Source organism: Hyalella azteca, unplaced genomic scaffold (genome assembly GCF_000764305.2).
Source record: "Hyalella azteca isolate HAZT.00-mixed unplaced genomic scaffold, Hazt_2.0.2 contig7784, whole genome shotgun sequence".
Classification (NCBI taxonomy): domain Eukaryota; kingdom Metazoa; phylum Arthropoda; class Malacostraca; order Amphipoda; family Hyalellidae; genus Hyalella; species Hyalella azteca.
Window position 1 is genome coordinate 166,718 of NW_025937899.1, and position 21,976 is coordinate 188,693.

At 36.9% G+C, this 21,976-nt stretch overlaps 1 protein-coding gene and 1 long non-coding RNA gene across 2 annotated transcripts; both read right to left on the reverse strand.

Annotated features, from left to right (window-relative positions):
- Positions 1 to 941: 941 nt before the first annotated feature.
- Positions 942 to 10,795, reverse strand: LOC125178198. Its single transcript, XR_007156821.1, has 3 exons — positions 10,777 to 10,795; positions 4,583 to 4,710; positions 942 to 1,185 (listed from the first exon to the last, which is right to left on the reverse strand). It is a non-coding gene; the product is annotated as an uncharacterized LOC125178198 (long non-coding RNA).
- A 964-nt stretch (positions 10,796 to 11,759) lies between these two features.
- Positions 11,760 to 21,702, reverse strand: LOC108671076 (mucin-2-like). Its single transcript, XM_018158557.2, has 4 exons — positions 21,219 to 21,702; positions 20,592 to 20,770; positions 13,809 to 14,084; positions 11,760 to 11,876 (listed from the first exon to the last, which is right to left on the reverse strand). Exons 1-4 carry the CDS (start codon positions 21,700 to 21,702, stop codon positions 11,760 to 11,762), a joined length of 1,056 nt encoding a protein of 351 aa, XP_018014046.2.
- Positions 21,703 to 21,976: the final 274 nt, after the last annotated feature.

The window sequence follows — 21,976 nt, forward strand, 5'->3', positions numbered from 1 at the left end:
AGCGATTGTATTCCAAATATGTTTGAAATCAAAAGAAGTAGCAATAAGCCAGTAGTTGATCGTTTTCAAATCAACATATGATCTATTCATGAAGTTAAATGGGGAAATTTTTATATTATTAGGAATAATGGTGATGGCGTCAGAAAAGTCAATAAATGTTGCACCTGACCTATAATATAGAGTTTTTACGGTTTTAACCAATCTATTTGAGTTTCTGCCAAAAAGAAAATAATGAGATTCACACTTTCTCGTTCCCGCGAGCGTTTTCTGTTGCTCGCTCGTTTTCTACAGTAAACACGCAAGGTCTGGAGATATGAGTGCTTGTCGGCATGAAGCTCAATAAGATTATCATTAAATTATAGATAGAACAGCATGAACCTTTCATTCACAATGAATTATTGCTTTTATATCAATGAAATTGTTATTATTCATAACGGTTTATTCTTGCAGATTTCTCTCGTGTTCGTGAATTTTTTACATATGCCTTTTCTGTATTGACACAAAACTCGCGTCTCAACAACTTGAGAAATGGAAAGATAAGCGTACATTTACTTGCATTAATTATTGCGTATATTGCGTGTATTGCATTGCCTAACTCGTTAATAGCACGCAAGTCTCAATACTTGAACACACAAAGTCGAGAAAGCGATGTAATTATTCTCTTAACAGCAATGCATTTATTGGGCCATGCTTCCTTGATTTAAGACTTTTACTGTTCTAGGATTAATAAGCATTCATTCTTTTTAAAAGAACGTTTATGATGGATCAATTTTTCTGGTAAAGCGACTCAATATTAAAGAAAACCTTGCTTAACAATTATTTTATTTAATTATTATTATTTTTAATTATTTTATTTATTTCACTAAACTCGGAGCTATTTTGAATAATTTTAAAAAGTCCCTAATTTATAAATTCAAAATAATTACATTCTTGCACATAATTTTATATATAACTTCATTTTACGAGTTAATTTCCCACTTTATAGAGATATATTCTTCTTAAAATTAACGATGATGATTAAATAATATATTTAAAAAATATTTCATGATGCCCATTATCTGGAGTTGATCACGAGCCTCTTCCCTCGTAAGCCCCTCGTCTCTCCCCCCGAGGGCTGCACGTCAGGCAGCCCTCGCCTCCAATCCATCATGTGAGGGCACCGCGTCCCTACCAGCGCTGCTGTGTCTGTAATACAGAGCATGTCTTACTTCTACCAGGGAATACAATAATGTAATATATGCAATAATGCAAAATACAATGATGAATTATATAAAATAATGTATAATATGATAATACAATAAATACAATAATGCAATATATAAAATATAAAGAAGTACAATAATGCAAAATCTAATATTGCAGTGAATACAATAATTTCAAACATAATAATGCATAATAGAATAATTCAATATATACAATAATGCCAAATATAGCAATGCATACTAAAATAATGAGAGAACAATAAAGCAAAATATAATAGAGCAAAAAATGAATGCAAAATACAATATTGCAGCATGCATGTGGGTTCTCATATCAGGAGGCGCAGATATTGTAAGAAATCAATCAGTTTCGTTAGACAACTGTAAAAATTTTTCGTCTCATGAGACAAAAATGTTTTTTTATCACTCCGGGCCACCTTCTGATCAAATGGTAGATTACGATGTGATTACCTACCCTGACGTTATATCTTAACAAGTTTATTCCCCAATATAATATAGGTATTATTAATAATAAAGGTATTATTTTTATTAGGGAACTTCCAAGCAAAAGCTTGGAACTTCGAATACTACTCAATAAAAATCAAAATATTTGCATTTATATACTACAAACTAGCCTTTTATAAAAAAATTACTGACCAAAGAACGTTTTAATTTGACTGCAACAATTTCAGCAATATATTCTTGCATTGACTGTAACTAAAGTATTTTCCATAAATTCCTTATACGAGCTGTATCTTTCTAAATTTGAAACGACCGGAATAGAAAACTAGATATATGATATTTATTCAAGTTACAATATAAAGTATCTTTATTAAGTTTAGGCGGTTGAATCTCACTAGCGGTTGGAATATCATGCCTGGCGTGCGTTCGGTCTGAATTTTAAAGTGATTCCATTCCTCCATCTGAGGAATTTGTTGTCGTGTTGTAGACAGCAAGTGACAGGCCGGGTCGAGCCAGAGCACCAAGAATAATACGACAGACAGATTGGTCGTCTCTCTGAATAGGCGAGTAATTCGCGTCTTCAAAGCGAGCCTTGCGACTAAAGACATGAACGGCTATGTGCTCCTAGGCATATGCAAGGAACGAGCGCTCAATGTGAAGGGTGACTATAGAATATATGGCATATAGAGGATGTATAGCAGCTCGTCATAGGCACCCAAATTGTGATGACACACACAATTTGGGTGCACTGACATGAGTATACTATTGCGTTGTGTGAGGGTACGAATTATTCCAACTAGGATGAATTTCTCAAATTAAACTTATACCACTGCATTTCAGCAACTTTGAAGCATTTAATAATAGACTTGAACCAATATTTTTCAGCTAGGCTGAATCATTTAATAATAGACTTGAACCAATATTTCTCAGCTAGGCTGGACCATTTAATAATAGACTTGAACCAATATTTCTCAGCTAGGCTGGACCATTTAATAATAGACTTGAACCAATGCGTTTCAAAAAGTGTAAATAATTCGATCATAGATAAGTCAAGAATGAATCGAAACGCAGATATCAATGAAACTAAGAGAATAATCATTACTGAATGCTTGTCGGAATACGTCAAAAGAACAATTGTAATTTAATGCGAGACAGATGAGTCTATATTAGAAGCTTACTTTATACGAAAGAAGTAACTATTTTTTAGAAAGTATTCACTGCCAGCGCACATTATAGCAGCCAAAAACTACTACATTTCCAGCAGTGTCACTGTTATTGCATTCATCCCCGCGAATTTTCTGTAAGATCACAGTCTTCTTGTTTCGAAAACGAGATTATTCATAATTAAACAAAACTGCATCAACGAGGGATTTGGATGAATTCGAAAACCAACAGCTCACATTGGATAATTTTCAGTCAGTGTTCTCACGATATAAAGCAAGGAGAGAAGGATTGCATGAAGAACTTTCATAACATTGATTTTAAACTTTCTGGGCGCCGACGCTAAGCGAGGGAACAAGTTGTGGGGAGTAAGCCTGGGAGAGTTTGACTTGAGGGTAGTCAAGGCTTAAGGAGGCTGAAGGCAGTCAAGACTGTAGGCAAGGCAGAACAAGAGCAAATCGTTAAGGCACTAAGAGGTGCAGGCTGCGGTTGCCCTGAAGGCAGTAAAGGCAGTACAAGCACGGTAGGCAAGGCAGAACAGGGGCAAATCAAGGCACTGCGAGAGGTGCAGGCTGCGGGTTGGCCTAAAGGCAGTAAAGGCTGATGGAGGACGGTAGGCAAGGCAGAACAGGGGCAAATCAAGGCACTGCGAAGTGCAGGTTACGGGTTGGCCTGAAGGCAGTATAAGCAGTAGAAGCACGGTAGGCAAGGCAGAACAGGAGCAAATCAAGGCACTAAGAGGTGCAGGCTGCGGGTTGGCCTGAAGGCAGTAAAGGCAGTAGAAGCACGGTAGGCAAGACATCACAAGGACAAATCAAGGCACTTCGATGTGAAGGCTGCGGGTTGGCCTGAAGGCAGTAAAGGCTGATGGAGGACGGTAGGCAAGGCAGAACAGGAGCAAATCAAGGCACTAAGAGGTGCAGGCTGTGGGTTGGCCTAAAGGCAGTAAAGGCTGATGGAGGATGGTAGGCAAGGCAGAACAGGGGCAAATCAAGGCACTGCGAGACGCAGGCTGCGGAAAATCGCTAGATGCTTCAAAGGCTGGAAATTTCGCTCGAGGAAATGGTAGAGATGAGGAATGGGAGGGATAGGGTTAGGAAGAGGGATGGTGAAAGGGAGGGATGATGAATATGAGGTATAAGGAGTTGGAAAATTGTGAATGGGGACTAGAGAAATTGTGGAAACTCTAAGAGCGTGGATTGAGGAGACAGGAAAAACAGCAGGGCTGAACGGAAATAAAATTGGCATAGTTGTGACAGACAATTGGCGAAGAATAGAAAAGTGAATGGCTAAGATTATGTACAAAGAAGGAAATATTAAGAGAAAGCCGACGAACGATTGCGTAAATAACAACGCGTGCTTTTCGATTAGATGCATAAATTTATTTTATTAAGTGATTGCGTTGTCTGTAAAGTATGACTGTTCATTCAATAAATTGTTTTGACTCTTCCTTCACTGAGAGAGGCCAACGATGCTCCATATCCTTGCATAGAATGTCTTCAAAACGCTTAATTTTTTTCGAATAAGGAAGGAGGTTGAGGTGCACACTGCACAGTGTACAATTATTGTACACACATTGTCCAGTGTACAATTGTACATACAGTATACATTTGTACGTGCAGTGTACAGTGATGCGAATTAGCAGAGACCTACAATTTGTAATAGGGATGCTGAAGGAGCTTAGTCGTCCCAGATAGGGATACGATATAGGGTTGCCTCGACTGATATAGGGATGCTGTAGGATGGGGTCCCTCACGCACCTATATCCGGATCCCGGTTGGACGAAGGAGAGGGAGTGGTTCCCATAAGGAATGCCGACGCTCGTAATTAGCGATTCCTGATTCCATCTTTGGGAAGCCAGAGAGCCTCTGCCGTCGTCTGGAATGACCTGAAATAGAAATGTAAGTCAAAGATTGCAGCGTACGCGGATTTTCAAGAGTTTTAAAATCAATGTGGTTATAAATTGATTAGAAGTGCTATATTGTTTAAGTTAGATCCTCTTTTTTTAATCGATACAATTCCAGATAATTTGAGAGTTTCGTAAATGCATCAAAGGTATTCGACATGAAAAATTTCGGGTTGTGCGTGAATTATTACAATAATGAATTCATTTAATGAAATTAATAAAAGGTGATGATAAGGTCTTGGAAAAAGTTAAGATCCATCAAGACTGAATGAATGGCTATAGTTTCTGGCCATTGATAGACCTATAAACGGCGAAAATCAAAAACGCGCGCCTAATAAGGGTTTAATTTTACTAGGTAATAACTTGATAGTTAATAACTTTTAATAATTAATAACTTTATTTTTTTGAGTAGGCCGCGTTAAACTCGAAAACGAGGAAGCCTTTTCTTGCATATCGGTCTCTACACTGGAAATTAGGTGCAGGAGCTGTTAACTTGTATAACCTGCCGTATAACCTGTGCTATAACCTATACGTGGATTTTAATTTCTTTACGGAAATAAGTTAACATAATAACACCCGCCGCATAAAAGAACTTCGGCTAAGTTAGGCTAATTTTCATGCATAATTTATAGCCTTGGCATATATTTGCCCGGCCTTTTATGTACTGATCATAAGCTGCATACCATTTATACGAGAGCAAACGCATGGCAAGGCAAAGGCCGAGTGTAGATTGGACTGAAGGAGGCAAGGAAGGAGCCGACATCTTATTGATCGCGACCAGCCTAGGGAGACTGCTTACGGGGAGACAAGTCCTGTAGCTCCTACTTCACACGCAGCCCCAGACGAGGGGAGTTGAGGGAACAATGTGGACATATGAGGGAGACAAGTCCTGTAGCTCCTACTTCACACGCTGCCCCAGACGAGGGGAATTGAGGGAACAATGGGGACATATGAGGGAGACAAGTCCTGTAGCTCCTACTTCACATGCCGCCCCAGACGAGGGGAGTTGAGGGGAACAATGTAGACATATGAGATGCATGAGGGCAGGATGGCAGGATATGGAAGATCTTAGGAGGGAAGGGAGCGAGAACTTAGAGGGAGAACTTAGGACCAGATGAGAGATGGATGATCTTAGAAGTACATAAAGATAGATGCGATATGGATATATCGTCTATCATATATAGTTAGATGCGATATGGATAGATCTTATATCATATAAAGTTAGATGCGGATAGATCGTATTTCAAATATGGTAGAAACACGATAGGAAATGTTGCTACCAAACGATAGAAACACGTTTGGCAGCAACACGTCCTTGCAGCAACACTCTTGGCAGAAACACCTCCTGGCAGCAATACTTTTTTGCAAAATAACTCATGGCAGCAATACCTCTAGCAGAAACACCCCTGGCAGCAATACCCCTGTCAGCAATACTCCTGGTAGCAATACCCCTGTCAGCAATACCTCCTGGCAGCAATACTCCTGGTAGCAATACCCCTGTCAGCAATACCTCCTGGCAGCAATACTCCTGGCAGCAATACTCCTAGCAGCAATACCTCCTGGCAGCAATACTCCTGGCAGCAATACCCCTGGCAGCAATTTCTTGCAGTGACAAGTCAGGCAGCAGAATGTTCTCGAGGACAAGTTCTGTCTCGTACGTAGCAGCCATAACGACTGTGACAGGAACAGAGAGGCAGAATTAGAGACAGCACTGCGATGCTGCAGAGCTATTTACAGCTGCCGTCAACAGCGATATTGCTGTAACAGCCGAACCATTTAGAGCTGCCGTGCGTACAACGACTCCCGTCCATATGCGCCTATATATCGGCCACTCCTGACCAATTATAGATTATGGTATCATGCAAGTAGTTAGCATTCCAAAAGTCCAACCATACAATATATTATATGTACTAAAAAGTTTTTTTTTAATTTCTTTCTTATTAAAGCTTTAATGCGGCTTTTATCAAAGCTCTCGTTGAATATTATCATATTTTAAAATAATGAGTATATATTCAAAAACTTATCATATAATAGCGATTAATCCAAACACTCTAAGTAAATATTTCGAAGAATTTTCGTTTATATTTTATTTAAATAATCCTATACTTCCGACCAAAACAAAAGTTATTGTGCATTAATTCAAACATTAGTAAAACAATATATACACGACATTGTACATCATTGCACATCTCAATTTTCATAAATATTTCAAGCAACAAATAATAATTTGGAATTACATAATTATTAGAGAGTGATTGATATTGCTCGCAATTGATTTTTGGACTGTGGTTTCGTTCGCCATGAATTTTTTTAAACAAACTTGCATATTTTTCCTAAATTCGAAACAAAAAATAAGTTTTGCTTTCCACACACGGGAAAAGCAAGCGAAGAAATTTTGCAACGATTCATTCTAAATTTTATTCCGATTTGATTTTTGATTACAAACTAATTCCAAACGTAAAAAAATGGCGTCAATATGTAAGAAATTAGAAATAAATTTGCAATAAATGATCATACCTAAAACCCGTTATTGTCAACATCAATTCAAGACTGAATACAATAATATTCAGTCCAAAATATCAATAATTGCTTAATATATTTTTTTCGAACTATCCTGTCTCTTTCTCGTCATTCGAACACAGGCTTTACCTAACCCGAGCCCTGTGAGTTCGCATGAAACTCTACGGCGCGAGTGCGCCAAAGTTCATATTCAGTAGAGGCTGGCAAGCAATTAGACGAGACTTTTGGTAGGAAGAGCTGTCGTTAGAAAGCGGCCATCTTGTCTTCATTGCCATGATATTGCTCTAATTTGGAGCAATAACTTGGCCCGCTTGATTTATTGAATTGCCTCTCCGAGGATATTGCGTCTCTTTGAAAACTGCGACTCTGCCTGAACTTTTGTGAGCTCTGGACGTGGCTTCTTATTGGAGAGCTCCTTTCAAACCCTTTTTAGTGGCAGAAATTATTATTATTATCAGTGAATTATTAAAAATTTCATGCACCTATTCAAAGGAATTTTATTTATATTGTAAATTAGATCAGCTTTCAAAACCATAAGCAACGATTTAATATCCTTTTAGCGAAGTAATTTTTATTTGAAGTACAAGTCTTGGTTTTAGGATTTTACGTAAAATTTTTTCCTACGCGAATGTTTACACGATCTTGAGTTGAACTTCAATTACAAATTTTTAATAATCTATAAATACTTGGTACGCAATAAATGCATACAATACTAGATCAGGTGAATAACGTCAAACATACAATATGCATTTATAAATAACCAAAGAGAAATCGCAGAGATATTTCAATTTTCGTTTTAGCTTAATTTTTAATTTTCGGCAAACTTTGAACTAAAGTCACGTAAACCATAGAATTAAAAAATTGAAATCTTTTCCTGTAACATCTAATGATATATTCTTCTCTGGTTCCATCTAATTCATCCTAAAACGTGCGCATTTTCACAGAAATTCAGTGCGAGTGTTTCATAACAAGTTACAATTTAATACAATTAACCGAAAATGGCATCTTGACCTAAAAAACATATAATTGCACGTTCTCCTACATAATATATAACCGCACATAATACTCCATAAAATATGATTGCATTTTCAAATCTATCAATCAGCGAATCCAAAGCTATACCTGATTGTTTTTGTTGAAGGTGGTGTGACGTTTTCACTTATTCCTCGTATTAAAATTTCTAAATTGATACAATAAATAAATTACAATAAATAAATTTCTTTTCCTGATTCTAACGTTTAAAGATTATGCGAAAAATCCGCTCGCTTCATATAAGCGCCCTACCGAATAATGATATTATTCTCGAGGCGCGAACAAAGCGAAATAAAACTGAAGTTTAGCGCACGTCTCTGGCGCCTGCAAGACGTGGTGTCGTCATGTCGCACTGTCATGCATGTTCTCTGGCGGCCATATTTATCGTCATTTCTCTGTTTATTTCCATTTATATTCCATTCTCTGACCTTGTTTGCTCGGTTTCTTCCTTTCACTTCAAGCGCCCAGATCAATCTTAGTTTCACCTTAGTTTTCTCTTGGCTATTTCGACGTTTTGTACCTACTTATACTGATTAGACGTTATTTTGTTTTTCCTTTCCCCGTTTTTTTAATGTATTTGCATTTCTTACATCCTGTCACTACATAACTTCCTAATTAATTTAATTGTTTACACATTCCATCAAATATTATCTCTCACTCATAACGCTTACTTATTTCATTTATCTTTCCTTCCGTCTTGCGCATCCCCCAAGCTTGCCCTCATTTTTCTATCCTTGCCCTCAATTTATCAGTGTCGCCTCAGTCCCCTTTTCTTGCCCCCCTTCTAATCTTGGCTGCCATTTCTCCTTCACTTTAGACCTTTCTTCAGAATTAAAATCACTTGTTTGCTTGAATCGCAGATTTTTTATCTGCGATTCCCCTTGTGTTTTAGTACACAAGGGGATTTTTCTTCTGATTTTTAATTACCTTTCTTCCTCCTGCTCCTTGTCTCATTTTTTGTACTCCTTTCATTTTTAGCTTTCGTTCAGTCAATTTCTTATCCTCCATATCTTTTTTATGTTAACCATTTATTTTTTATCGAAATTATCATCAAATCTTTATATAAATGGCTTTCACCTATAGCTCCATTACTCCTATTAACAAATTTCTGAAATTTCTAATAGCTAATCAAAGTTTGTTTTAAACTTTCATACCCAACATTATGTCTACAAAGGATATTTCTAAATAGTTGAGTATCCCTAAAACATTTTATGTACACACATATAACTTATTTCGGAAGAGTAAAGCTCGTACCTCATTTAATTTCGAACACATTTCCCTGAACCAAATAAACAATATATAAATAAAGTTTAGCTCTTCGCTTAGGCTGAATATGTTGATCAGATTGTTCCGTAGTTGTTTTGTGATTTTTTATTCCAGAGACAACGCACATGTGATAGTTTCGGATAACAGCTTATTGTTAAAATTTATATCTAAATATTACTTCCAGACCTAAAAATTTTACTTCGAAATATAATTTACTTTAGGGGTAATTGCGGATATTTACTAATAATTAAACACGTTTGTCTCAGAATATTTATTATTCACACGTGCCAATAATAAATACCGGCATTACCAAGTCTCTTTTCTTGCTGCTTTTTTTTCCATCATGTCTCAAACTCCCTCACTCCCCAATCCCTCACTCCCACTCCCCACTTCCAACTCCCCACCCCCCACTTCCCTCTCGCCATACCCCCTATTCTCTCCCTCCCAAAGCGCCTCCTGCAACAACCATCTCTCTTGCTACCAATTTGGTCTGAGACCCCATCACTCCCTCTTCTTCCCCTCTCCCCTCCCTACTTCCCCTCTTTCTCCCATCTACCCCACCCCTCCCTTCTCTCCCTTTCTCCCTATTCCCAAACTCCCGTCTTAAATTAGCCAGGCCCTTTCACTCCTTCTGACGCTCCCTCGACCCCCCGCTCCCCTCTTTCCTGTCTCCTCTCTTCCATCCGGAAATCAATTTTCACTAAAATAAAAATGATAAGTTAAACATAAGTAACTTCCATTTTCAAATCAGGAAACTATCTACTTTTATGCAATAAAATGAAATTTAAAAAATGTATCTGTACATATCAAAAGAGAAATTTAACCATTTGTGGGATAAACGATTAAAGACATCAAGCTTATCAGCAAATTTAAGTTAAATAAATATCAACACGCGTAATCTGTATTTCTGTAGGCTTCCTTGGCCTGCATCAATCACTTTCATTTTTTCTTCATCTTCACCCGTATGCCTCCATCGCTATTTTATTCACCTTAGCATCTTCCTATTTATTTCCTGTTTGCCTTATTCATTTCATCCAAATCTCTGTGACTCCTTTCCTTTTTTATCAGCATTTTCTTTATCCCTGTGCACACCTCCCTGTCTTGCCCCCTCAACTTCATCCCTGTGCATACCTCCCTGTCTTGCTCCCCTCACCTTCATCCCTGTACACACCTCACTGTCTTGTCCCTCACCTTCATCCCTGTGCATACCTCCCTGTCTTGCCCCCTCACCTTCATCCCTGTGCACACCTCCCTGTCATGCCCTCCCTCACCTTCATCCCTGTGCATACCTCCCTGTCTTGCTCCCCTCACCTTCATCCCTGTGCATACCTCCCTGTCTTGCCCCCTCACCTTCATCCCTGTCTCTTATACACATCTAGATGTGTATAAGAGACAGGTACTGATGTTACTGACGTGCCTGTACTGATGTTACTGACGTGCCTGTACTGATGTTACTGACGTGCCTGTAAGTATTTAGGGGAAAAGATTTCATCAGTCCAGACTGCACAATTTACACTGTGATGTATTGTGTCTTGTTATTCAAAAGAATGATGCTCTTTTACTATTTTTATTAATGTTACGACACCTCCTTTTATCATTATAATTTATTAAAATTACTTTGCTCATTTGAATGCGTGAATGAGTCTGGTTGTATGAGTGACCGCTATTAGAAGTTGACCTCACATAAGACGCATTACTCACATGAGTGACCTGGGGAATGTAACCGCGACTGCATAACTGCAATGCATGTAAGGGTCCAACAAAAAAAAAACATGTATGCGCCGATGAAGAACATTTCAATGGTAAAATATTCATGTTATTTCTGTTACATGTGATGAAAGCTGGGATAGCAAATATTTATTTGAATATTTTCATCTTGAAGTTAAGCATCGCCAAACGGCGGACGAATAAAATATTTGCTGTGCACTAAAATGAACACACATTAACATATTTTACCAGTGGAAAACGTCATTCATTAATTGCACAGAATGAATCTTACTTACTTTACTATTCCAAAGTCGCAAATTTATTAATCCCAATTTTAATTCCTTCATTTATTGATTTGCACTGCAACTTAATAATTTGACGTCACCTGGGCAATAAACGAGGCCAGAGTGATCTAAAACGCAATAAATAAATGAGTTTACGAGGTATTTCACTCGCCTAATCGACCACAAACTAATTAAAGGTAAACTGCTTAGCAAGCCTCGACCTCAGCGGCGGCGACCAGCGGCAAGACGAGCCGGCGAGTACGTAGCAGCGGCTGCGGCCAAATCAGCTGCGGCAGCGACGGAGTCCGAGGGCAAAAAAAAATCCCTCGGAAAAAGAATCTGGAAGAGGATGACAGGAAGAGAGGGTAAATTTTACGCGCTGAGAGTCGAAGGCCACGAGGTGTAGTAGCGTAAGTCTTAGGAGAGTCGTAGTGCATTTAAAGAATACGGCGCGGTGTGAGTTGGGAAGTTCGATCGTTGGAAACATGAATGAACTGACGATGTTGTTTGTACTGCGCGGGGCAATGTTCTTGATTGGAGTTAGTTTTCGGAACATTTTTATTTTAGATTATGCGGGCGTTGGCGATGGAAAGTTTGCATTATGTTTTGATGCTTATAGTTTGTAAGAGGGTGTACACCATGCATGAAATAGGTAGCTATTCATCCAAAACATTCTGTATAATTGAGCAGTGTGATCAGTATATGTATAGTATAAGTAGCATATATCAGTATAATTGAGCAGTGCGATGTGCCTTTGCTCTATATGCATACGAGCATCCTCAAGGAACATGCCACATTATACAAAGATTTATCTCCGTGATCCTAATATTCGCCTGAAATCTACGATATTTTTATTCACTCGTATGAGATAATTTTTCTCTATGACACCAAGACTCATCCTGTATACGAGATACAGAGATGATATTCTGATCGTGAGTGAAAAAAGAAAACTCGAATTTTCCTCATTCCTCGAGGCCATGAATTCAAACCTTAGGTCAATCGAATTTAGAAAAATGGAGTTGAAATTTTATCGGGCCTCCAATTATATGGAAGGCAAGAATCCCCGGAAAAAGAGGCGTGATTTATACGTTAATTTGGTAGGTAAATAAGTTTGAAGTTATATTTTTAATTAGGTTAAAAATATGTATATTCAACACACTAATTTGATGGAAAGGTAAGCGTGAGAAACAATGATGGGTTTATGACATTGGGGGCTTATATAGATAATTGTAGCTTGTAAATGTTTCCGGTATAAATATATTAGAATAAATTTTGAATTTAATAGGCGAGAGAAAATTCGAAAAATTCTGACGAAATCATAATAGAAAGAGACTTATAATAATATTATTGCTCATGGAACTAGACCATTTAAAACTTATGATATTAATAATAATGATGAATGTAAATTCATTGAAATCCTGAGCTTTACCTTCCAAGCTTTAATAATTGACAAAAATTGGTGTCATAAATACCACATTTAATGTAATATTTAGAAAATATGTAATTTCAATCGGTTTCTAAAATATCTAAAATTACGTGCATTTTTAAAATCCCCATCCAATATCTTGAAAATACTATTACAATGAACAATAATGTGGTCTGAATTCACATTTTTCATGAGGAACTTGTTATCCATATAAGAGTTCGATAATTAAACTTGGAGGTGGACTTCCGTAGACGAATAGTCAGTGTCTTGCGAAATGTTTAACAGGGCAATGATCTTTATTGGAGAAATTCTGTTTTATTTATTCAACAGATAAGCAAATAATGAATTTCAATCTTCTTGTTGTATTCTATGGACAAATCACTCCGTTTTCAAATTCCGAATGTACCAACCAAATCATCAGTCAAATTTAAAAATGTCGAATTTTTGTACGAAAAGTTTGTGCATGACAGACTCCCAGCAAGGCATTTTATGCCAGGAAAAAAATAATGCTGTGTTTTAATTTGTGATCTTCATCACTTAATCGTTAACATAGCTTTTATTTGTCTTGCAAATAGCGACTCCGAGCGCGATTAAAAAAAATTAAACGAACCTGAAAAGTGTGAACGATATTAAAGTGAAGTGAACTGTAGTAAACCAAAAAAAAATGGAGTAAACTGGGTGCACTTGTATTTAATTTAATTAAATTCAAATAGAGTAAGTAATCGCACTGTGGCGTGATAGTTATCAATATTTTACTGTATGGTTCGCATAGCTGGCCTGGAAGCCATAGCTCGCCGGCGCATAGCCGATGCACGAGCGCCATGTAGGCCTGGGTAACGTGAGACCAGGCCTAAGGGAAGGGGAGTGAGAGAAGTGAGTGGAGTGAGGGGAGCAAGGGCAGTGAAGGGAGTGAGGGGGAGTGAGATGAGTGAGCGGAGTGCGGGGAGTGAGAGGAGTGAGGAGTGAAGGGGAGTGAGGGAAGTGAAGGGAGTGAAGGGAGTGAGGGAGTGAGAAAAGTGAGGGGAGCAAGGGGAGTGAAGGGAGTGAGGGGAGTGCAGGGAGTGAGGGGAGCGAGGGAGAGTGCATGGAGTGAGGAGACTGAGGGAGTGAAGGGGTGAAGACTAAGGGGAGTGAGAGAAGTGAGAAAAGTGAAAAGAGTGAGGGAAGTGAGGGGAGTGCAGAGAGTGAGGTGTATGGGGAGTGAGAGGAGTGAGCGGAGAAAGGAGAGTGAGGGCAGTTAGGAGAGTGAGAGCGTGAGGGATGTGAGAAGTGTGAGGGGAGTGAATGAAGTGAAGAGAATTAGGGGAGAGCGGAGAGTGAGGAGAGTGAGGGGAGTTATGAAGAAGAGGGATAAATCTGAAACCAGCGATAGAGACGAGGGCTGTCGGAGCTCAGAGGCCGAGCGACTTATCGCTCGAGGATTCCTCTTGCCAACCTCACATAGGATCTACACATTCCCCTCTAATTCTGACGGGAAATCTTTAAGATTTATCTGAACATTAAAATAATTGATAATGTTCAGTTCAACGACTTGATCACACTCTTAACTGAAATCAAGGAGCGAATTTAATTTTTTTAGTCGACAAAATTAGAGAAAAATGTAGGCCCTCGTAACAATATTTGTTCTACTGCAATCTTTACTGTGAACAGAATTGTACTATGTTACTAATTAAATGCCAGAATTGTTCAATGCATAAAAATAATTCATGTTATACAAAGTATTATGATAGCCTTCGACAGTTTGATTAGTTTACAAATACCGGAATATTTATGTAAATTGCTTGAAATTTTTCAAAATTATGAGGAATTATTGCCCATAATTGATATTAAGTATGATTTATATATTCACCGCTGCAAATATTAACCTAGCAATTATTGACGTGTCATATATTCATAGTAATAAATTCATCCAAACCATTATTCAGCATTGGTCTTCCCTCAAGCAGACATAGACATAAGCCACGTTTCCCAGGTCCGTCGTTTGCTCCTTGCGCCTCTCTCTGTCTTCTGAGACTTTCTTTTTTGCGCCTCGGAATATATTTCGCTGCCTGTATAATTGTCGCTCCAATGTCTCAATTCGTGAGGCTCAATTTTGGCAAAGTCCCACTTTCTCATTGGCACAGGACTTGCCAAGATTTAACAAGACAACGTTGCCCATTGGCCCGAAAGCAAGGTTTTGAACTTTCATCATCTCTCATTGGTGCAAAGCCTAGGAATCCAAGCAACAAGCTTCGCCATTGGACGAGATTCCAAGATTCCAGCGACGCAGAACTCGCATTGGATGAAACTCGAAGAAGATCGATCTAGGCCTCCTATTGGAGCAAGTCCGGACCACTGAGCGAATGTCTTACACTCAAAATAGGATCAATTATTCGCTATAGAATTTCCTTTCCATTGTTGACGTCGAAATGTTATTCCTACGAGATATGGTGAAGTTGCAATGCATTTCGCCACGTCCAAGCGAGCTCGATTCACAAGAGACTGAGGTGATTTAACAGGTCGTGTCCAACTCAGCATAGCTGCAATAAGGGAGGCTATTACTCATTTTGCAAACAACTCGGTCTTCTGCAGTAAACTATGCATGTGTGCACCCACATGCCTACGAATACATAGAAATGCTGTCGTGTCGAGCCAGGCGACCGTTCTTCAAAGATATTTACGCGTATCTTGGAAGATAATACGACGCTGCGATATCATGCAGCTACACTGCCCAATCCTTTAGCGAATTTTACAGACCACGGGACATAATTTCAGAGCGCGTAAGCTCTCTTACATTTAAGAGTTCTTAAAGCTAACGTTTATTCATGATTTAATGAGTATCTGTGATACGTCATGTTCCGAAAACAACGTTCCTGAAGAAACGAACGTTTTTTTTTATTTTGACGTGAACATGGCAGGGTGGCGGAGAAGCAAACGTTTTTGGAGAGGTTTTAAAAAATTCGAAGCGTTTGAAAAAAAGAGTAAAAATACGTTTGAATAGTTTTTTTTTGCGGGAAATCGAGTTTCTTAATATCGAAGATTTCGTGAAGGAGAGTATAGAGGGGGATTATCATGGGACTGGGAGTTGGGGAAATACAAGGACTTCATTATGAAAGGAATAAGTCGTCGCAGGATTGGGGATTTTGCGACCATGAAATCAAGATTGCGAATTTAAATATTTTTCTCATGCAAATTTTAAATTGATCGACACCGCACCAGACATTGAAAAGTAGAGCAAAGCCAAAAAATTCAAGCATAATGTAAGTTCTGTAAGAATATAAAATAACACAGTTAATTTCCTGGTCAACATTATTGACATTTTATTTCTTAGGGAACAAGGCTTATTTATTTCTTAGGGAACAAGGCTAAAAGAATCGATGGTTGAAAGGGAAAAGGTATAAAATTGAATGAAATTATTATTTTCACCATTTGGTTTTGTCTATTCTCATTAAAAATTGTCTGAAACGAAGCACTGCAGTGAAATTAAATTAATTGAGAACCCACGAACAAATATAATCGATACGGCATAGTCTTAGAACGAATCATCCTTATTTCATCAAATCTTTGAAGAAAATTGATCAAATTTCCTTCAACTTGGCCCATAACACACTGATAATTATAGTTTCATAATTTTTTCACCCGTAACATTCTCATGACTAATTTTTCTAAATTTGTAATCACATTAATTGTGTGGTTTATATACCAAAAAACGCTACTGAAAAAATGAATGAATTCCCACGATAAGTTTTTTTTACCATATTTTTCATGGATTTTATTACCTTGAATTTATTGGAAATTGTACAGATTTTTCTAAATTTCCAAAAATCCAAAAAAAAATCCTGGATCCTCGAAATGATTCTATTAAATAAATTCGAACCACGTTTGTTTTAAAAATCTAACGAAATCATGACTAAAATTATCTAAAATTTATTACTCATTGTACAATCTTATGAATAAATATTCACTTCATGAACATTTAAAAAAAGTAATTTATTCGTAAAAATTCATAGTGTACCAAAATATAATTGTATCGTGCTTGAAGTATTTACACTATATTCATTTACTATTCATTTCCTATACTATATTATAAGTATTCATTTACTTATAATATGGAACGTATACTCTCATTCTTATTTTGGAATTGACATTTTAGTATAAATTCTTCACGATAACACATGTCACGATAACACATTATTTTGTTACAATTACCATTACATTATGGGCATTTTTATTACAAATTTCTTATCGTAATGAAGAAAATATCTTAAACATATTAAGATTTCCACTACGTATATTTTCAACGCCAGTATGTTTGGCAGTGTTAAAAAAATTTAGCTCTGTCCAAAGAAACTCTGTACGAGATAAAAATATTATTTTAATTTTTAATTTGTTTTTTATTTGTCTCTTCATGTGTTAAAACCTTAACATTTTTTTGCCTCAGGATCTAATTTGGAACTTGAAAACTGCTTAGAACGTTCGATATGATGGCTAAGTTTTAACATTCTAAAATATAATCTTCTATTCTATAATATTATAGATAATTTATATATAATTCTATAATATAATAATATAATAAATAAATAGAATAGAATTATAAATAATATAATTCTATTATAATTATAGAATGCAATTATATTCTCCTACTGGGAAAAACTTAAGAAGAAAATCGAGTTAAACTTTAAACTGTTTCCGTTATAATTACATGATTATAATAATTAATCAGGTGATTTGTGTTCATATGAAATTTCACTTATACCTGTTTTCTTACTGAAGCTACAACTTTCTAATAAAAGCTACAACTATCTAATAGAAGCTACAACTTTCCAATAGAAGCTACTACTTTCTAATAAAAGCTACAACTTTCTAATAAAAGCTACAACTTTCCAATAAAAGCTACAACTTTCCAATAAAAGTTACAACTGTCTAATAAAAGCTACAACTTTCTAATATAAGCTGCAATTTTCCAATAGAAGCTACAACTTTCTAATAAAAGCTGCCACTTGCTAATAAAAACTTCAAATTTCTACTGAAAGCTAAAACTTTAAAATAAAAACTACAACTTTCTAAAAAAAGCTACAACTTTTTAATATTTTCTACTTACTTCTACTGCTTACTAATACTTGTTAATTTTTGCATATAGTTGCCAAAACAAATAATATCTCTTCTAGAGTTATTTTATTATGTCCCATAAACATATTATTCAACTCGCTGGCGCAAATTCGATTCCTCATACGTATAATAAAAAATTCATGATATATTAAAAATTCTCCTTCTTAAGAGAGCATATAATAAGTAACTTATCGGTATATGACTCAAATATTCATTTGTTCTCTGTACAACTTCATTTGAGATTGTATAGGGAATATTTTAAATTAAAATATTTAAATGTTCAGAGCTCAGTTGCTGGCGGGGTTATTAAATTTGAATGAATTTTATCTGATATTGTCAAAACAAAAAAAAAATATTATGCATTTCTCTCTTACCAAATAATAATTCATTCGGAAGCGAATTCATCCTAATTATGCATACCTGAATGTAACTGAGATCTGAATTCACATCCCATCACATACCTGCATGACTAACTCATCTAGTATTCAAATTTATGTCATTTTCATATGAATATCACACAACCTCCTGATCGAGTTGAACACAAAAAAGCAGCGCTAACTAAAATTCCAGAAGTTTTCTCACGGTTGTTTTGAAAATAATAAAAAAAAACTTTCCGTGCATAATTTTATTCTTTGTGCCTTCAAATTCCAACAAGAATATGCGTATCAAAGATGAGCCTCAGCAATGTTGCGCATCTTGCAAAAATTTGATCCTATTTGAATTGCAAAGTCGAGCGAATTCCTGCATTTTAAATTGCAAAAATTATGTAGCGAACTTTATGGGGTTGATAATTTTGTACTTTTTATGGAAGTAGAAGTGGTATACATGCAATAATTATACATATGAAATAAGTTTTATCTTGAAATTGACCAGTTCATCCCGTAAGATGTAAGGATATTATTCAAAATGATCATGAACACTCAATACAAAATTTTCGTTTGAATGTAAAAAGTTTAATTATTTTTATCGAGAAATTTAATCAGAATACAGTTCATATTCTTTATTTTAAGTCATGTTTTCATTATTCAGACTCTGTTTTATTTAGATTTTTTATTAGAAATTTTATTTTTTATTAAAAAATTAGAATATTTTATAACAAGTTTTCAACTATTAAGCGTACCAGTAACAACAAAGTTTTCAAACGTAGAACTCACATATTAGCAGTATAAATATTTGAAGCAGTTTATATTTGATCATCATAAGTCATCAACATCATTATTCAGTCTAAATGTGTTCATCATAATTATTCGAGATTTATTATTTCAATTTTTAAATTTGTTAATCATAACGAAGAAGTTTTTTTTTTTTTATCAGTCAAAGTTGGCTTTTATAGTAACTCTGCATGTTTCTTTTTTTTCATTAGTTCAAATTTGTTTGTCAAAATTCAACAAGTTTCACCATTTTCATCAGTCTAAACTTCTTCATCATTATTGCATAAGTTTCATGATTTTCAGAAAAAGTAATTTGTTCGTCAACGGTAAATATGTTTATTGGTTATTTGTTATAATTCTTCTCATCCTTTTGCTTCCAAAAAAATAGTATGAAAGTAAATTATTTTTCTTCTAGTTATCATCTTCTCTAATTTTTCTTCATCGTAATTCTACAAGTTTCATAATTTTTTCTATTCGTCTAAATTTGATTTATATTCATGAAATACACACTAAGCGAATATTTCGTTTATAAGTCCCAATCTGTTCAACATTTTTCTTAAAGTTTTATTATTCTAATCAGTAACTATTTTATAATCAGTCTGCAAATTTTATTTTGTTAATGAGGCTACATTTGTTCATCCTGGGAGATTTACGCGGCCCGAAGTCAAGAGCCATATGCTGGCAACAAAGCTGGAAAAAATTTAAAAATACTCATCAAAACTTTAAAATATATCCTGCTTCAGTTAAGCATTTATATGATTAATATCCATTCCCATTAACTTAATGGATAAGTATTGATTATGAGTTGGAATTTTTGGTCACTCCATGAGATAGTATCTTAAAAATTATTTCAAATATCTTACTGTTCAGCGGAGTTAATGTACGAGCTGTTTGCCGTTTGTTTCAATACGTTTTAATTGGCATATCCCATTTTCCATTTGCATATCACTTCCAGTAAATGTAACTGTAACAGTTATGATCAACTGCAAGTAATTTGCAACCGTTACTGCGAGTGGTATGAAATTTCAATTATGTCACTTTCACGAAATACAAGCGGCTGTTATTATCAGCAACACTTATTATCTATAACAGTTATAAATAACTGCCGATACCAAATGCAGCAGTTTAAAGAAATTTAAACTATATTTCAGATTCGCGAATTACCTGATGCATAAAAAATCATCGGCGGTTATTGTCAGCTGCAGTTGCTGTGAGCTGTAGTTACTGCTATCTGCAGTTACTGTGAGCTGCAGTTACTGCTAGCTACATTTAATTACTATGAGCTGCAGTTACTGTCAGCTGCAGTTACTGCTAGCTGCATTTACTGCTATCTGCAGTTACTGTGAGTTGCAGTTACTGTGATCTGCAGTTACTGTCAGCTGTAGTTACTGTGAGCTGCAGTGCATGAGGCATCAGGAGGCAGGTTGGCAGTTTGCCGTTATCGGCTGCCGCGCCAAGATGGAGGCCCAGCGCCCGTGGGATTTGGTAGTCGGGGACGAGGGGAAAGGGACGAGGGGAAAAAAGGGAGAGGGAGAAGAGAAGGAGGGAGAAGATGGAAGAAAATAAGGCTCAAAGAGAGGGGAGTAGAGAATGAGAAGAACGTGGGGTGAACAGAAGGATGAGAAAAGAAGGAAGGTGAAATCGATGACTAAGAGAAAAGGGAATGAGGAAAGACGAAATCGAATGCGCAGATAAAAAGGATGAAGGGAAACCGGGTAGGAGAGTTTAGAAATGAAAGTTAAGAAATGAGATGTAGAGAAAAAACGGAGAGTTGACAGGACGATGAAAAGGCTGGTAGAAGAATATAAGTAAAGAAAGCAGGGAGGATGTACGAAGGGACGGCTGTTAAAAAAGAGGGAAAAAGTCCCCGAGAATAGTAAAGAAAAAATGCATAAAGAAGGAAACAAGTGAAGCATAGTATGCGAGTGGACAAAAATTTATACAAGTTCAGTAAGTTTTCTCACCAGTCTTTATCGCTAAATGGAAGAAATAATCTATAAAATTATTAAAACTGACGTAATATGATAGGGTGTTGAGAAATGCATGATATGAAAGGTGACGGAGTGAGCGACGTTGCATGGAGAGAAATTTTTGAGGAAAGAATTGGTATGATTGGTGGGAGTAATGTGAAGGGAGTGAGCGGTGTGAAGGGAGTGAGGGGAGTAAAGGGAATGAGTGGTGTGAAGGGTATGTGGGGTGTGAAGAGAGTGAGGGGTGTGAAAGGAGTCAGGGGTGTGAAGGGAATGTGGGGTGTGAAAGGAGTGAGGGGTGTGAAGGGAATGTGGGGTGTGAAGAAAGTGAGGGGTATGAAGGGAGTGAGAAGTGTGAAGGGCGTGAGGAGTGTGAAGGGAATGTGGGGTGTGAAGGGTGTAAGAGGTGTGAAGGGAATGAGGGGTGTGAAGGGAGTGAGGGGTGTGAAGGGTGTGACGGGAGGCTGTCTGGAGGGAGGCCTTGAGAAATGGGAGCCTAGGTTCTCGCAGACGCCTGTAGGGAGCAGCATGCCAGGGTCGATATTGTGCCGCGGGGGGGGGGGGGGAAGTTGGGAGCATGGGGGAGTTGGAGCAAGAGGGGTGGAATGGGAGGTATGAAGGATGGGAATAGAAGCATAAGGAGGAAAGGAGCTGCTAGAGTGGGAAGAGAGGGATGAGAAAAGGAATGAGAGGTATGGGGAAGAAGTGAATGAGGAGTGGGCTGGGTGAAGCAAGAAATGAGGAAAATTGGTGAAGGCTACAAGAAATAATATTGTCGGAATGTTGATATTCTTGGTAGTGGGA

What these genes read in the sequence shown, in the direction of transcription:
- LOC108671076 (XM_018158557.2), bottom strand. Translation starts at nt 21,702, where the DNA reads ATGCTGCTCCCTACAGGCGTCTGCGAGAACCTAGGCTCCCATTTCTCA. An exon ending in TCAACACCCTATCATATTAC is followed by an intron (nt 20,771 to 21,218) that starts GTCAGTTTTAAT and finishes CCTCTCTTTGAG; the next exon opens with CCTTATTTTCTTCCATCTTC. An exon ending in CTCCCCTTCCCTTAGGCCTG is followed by an intron (nt 11,877 to 13,808) that starts GTCTCACGTTAC and finishes ATCCTCTTCCAG; the next exon opens with ATTCTTTTTCCGAGGGATTT.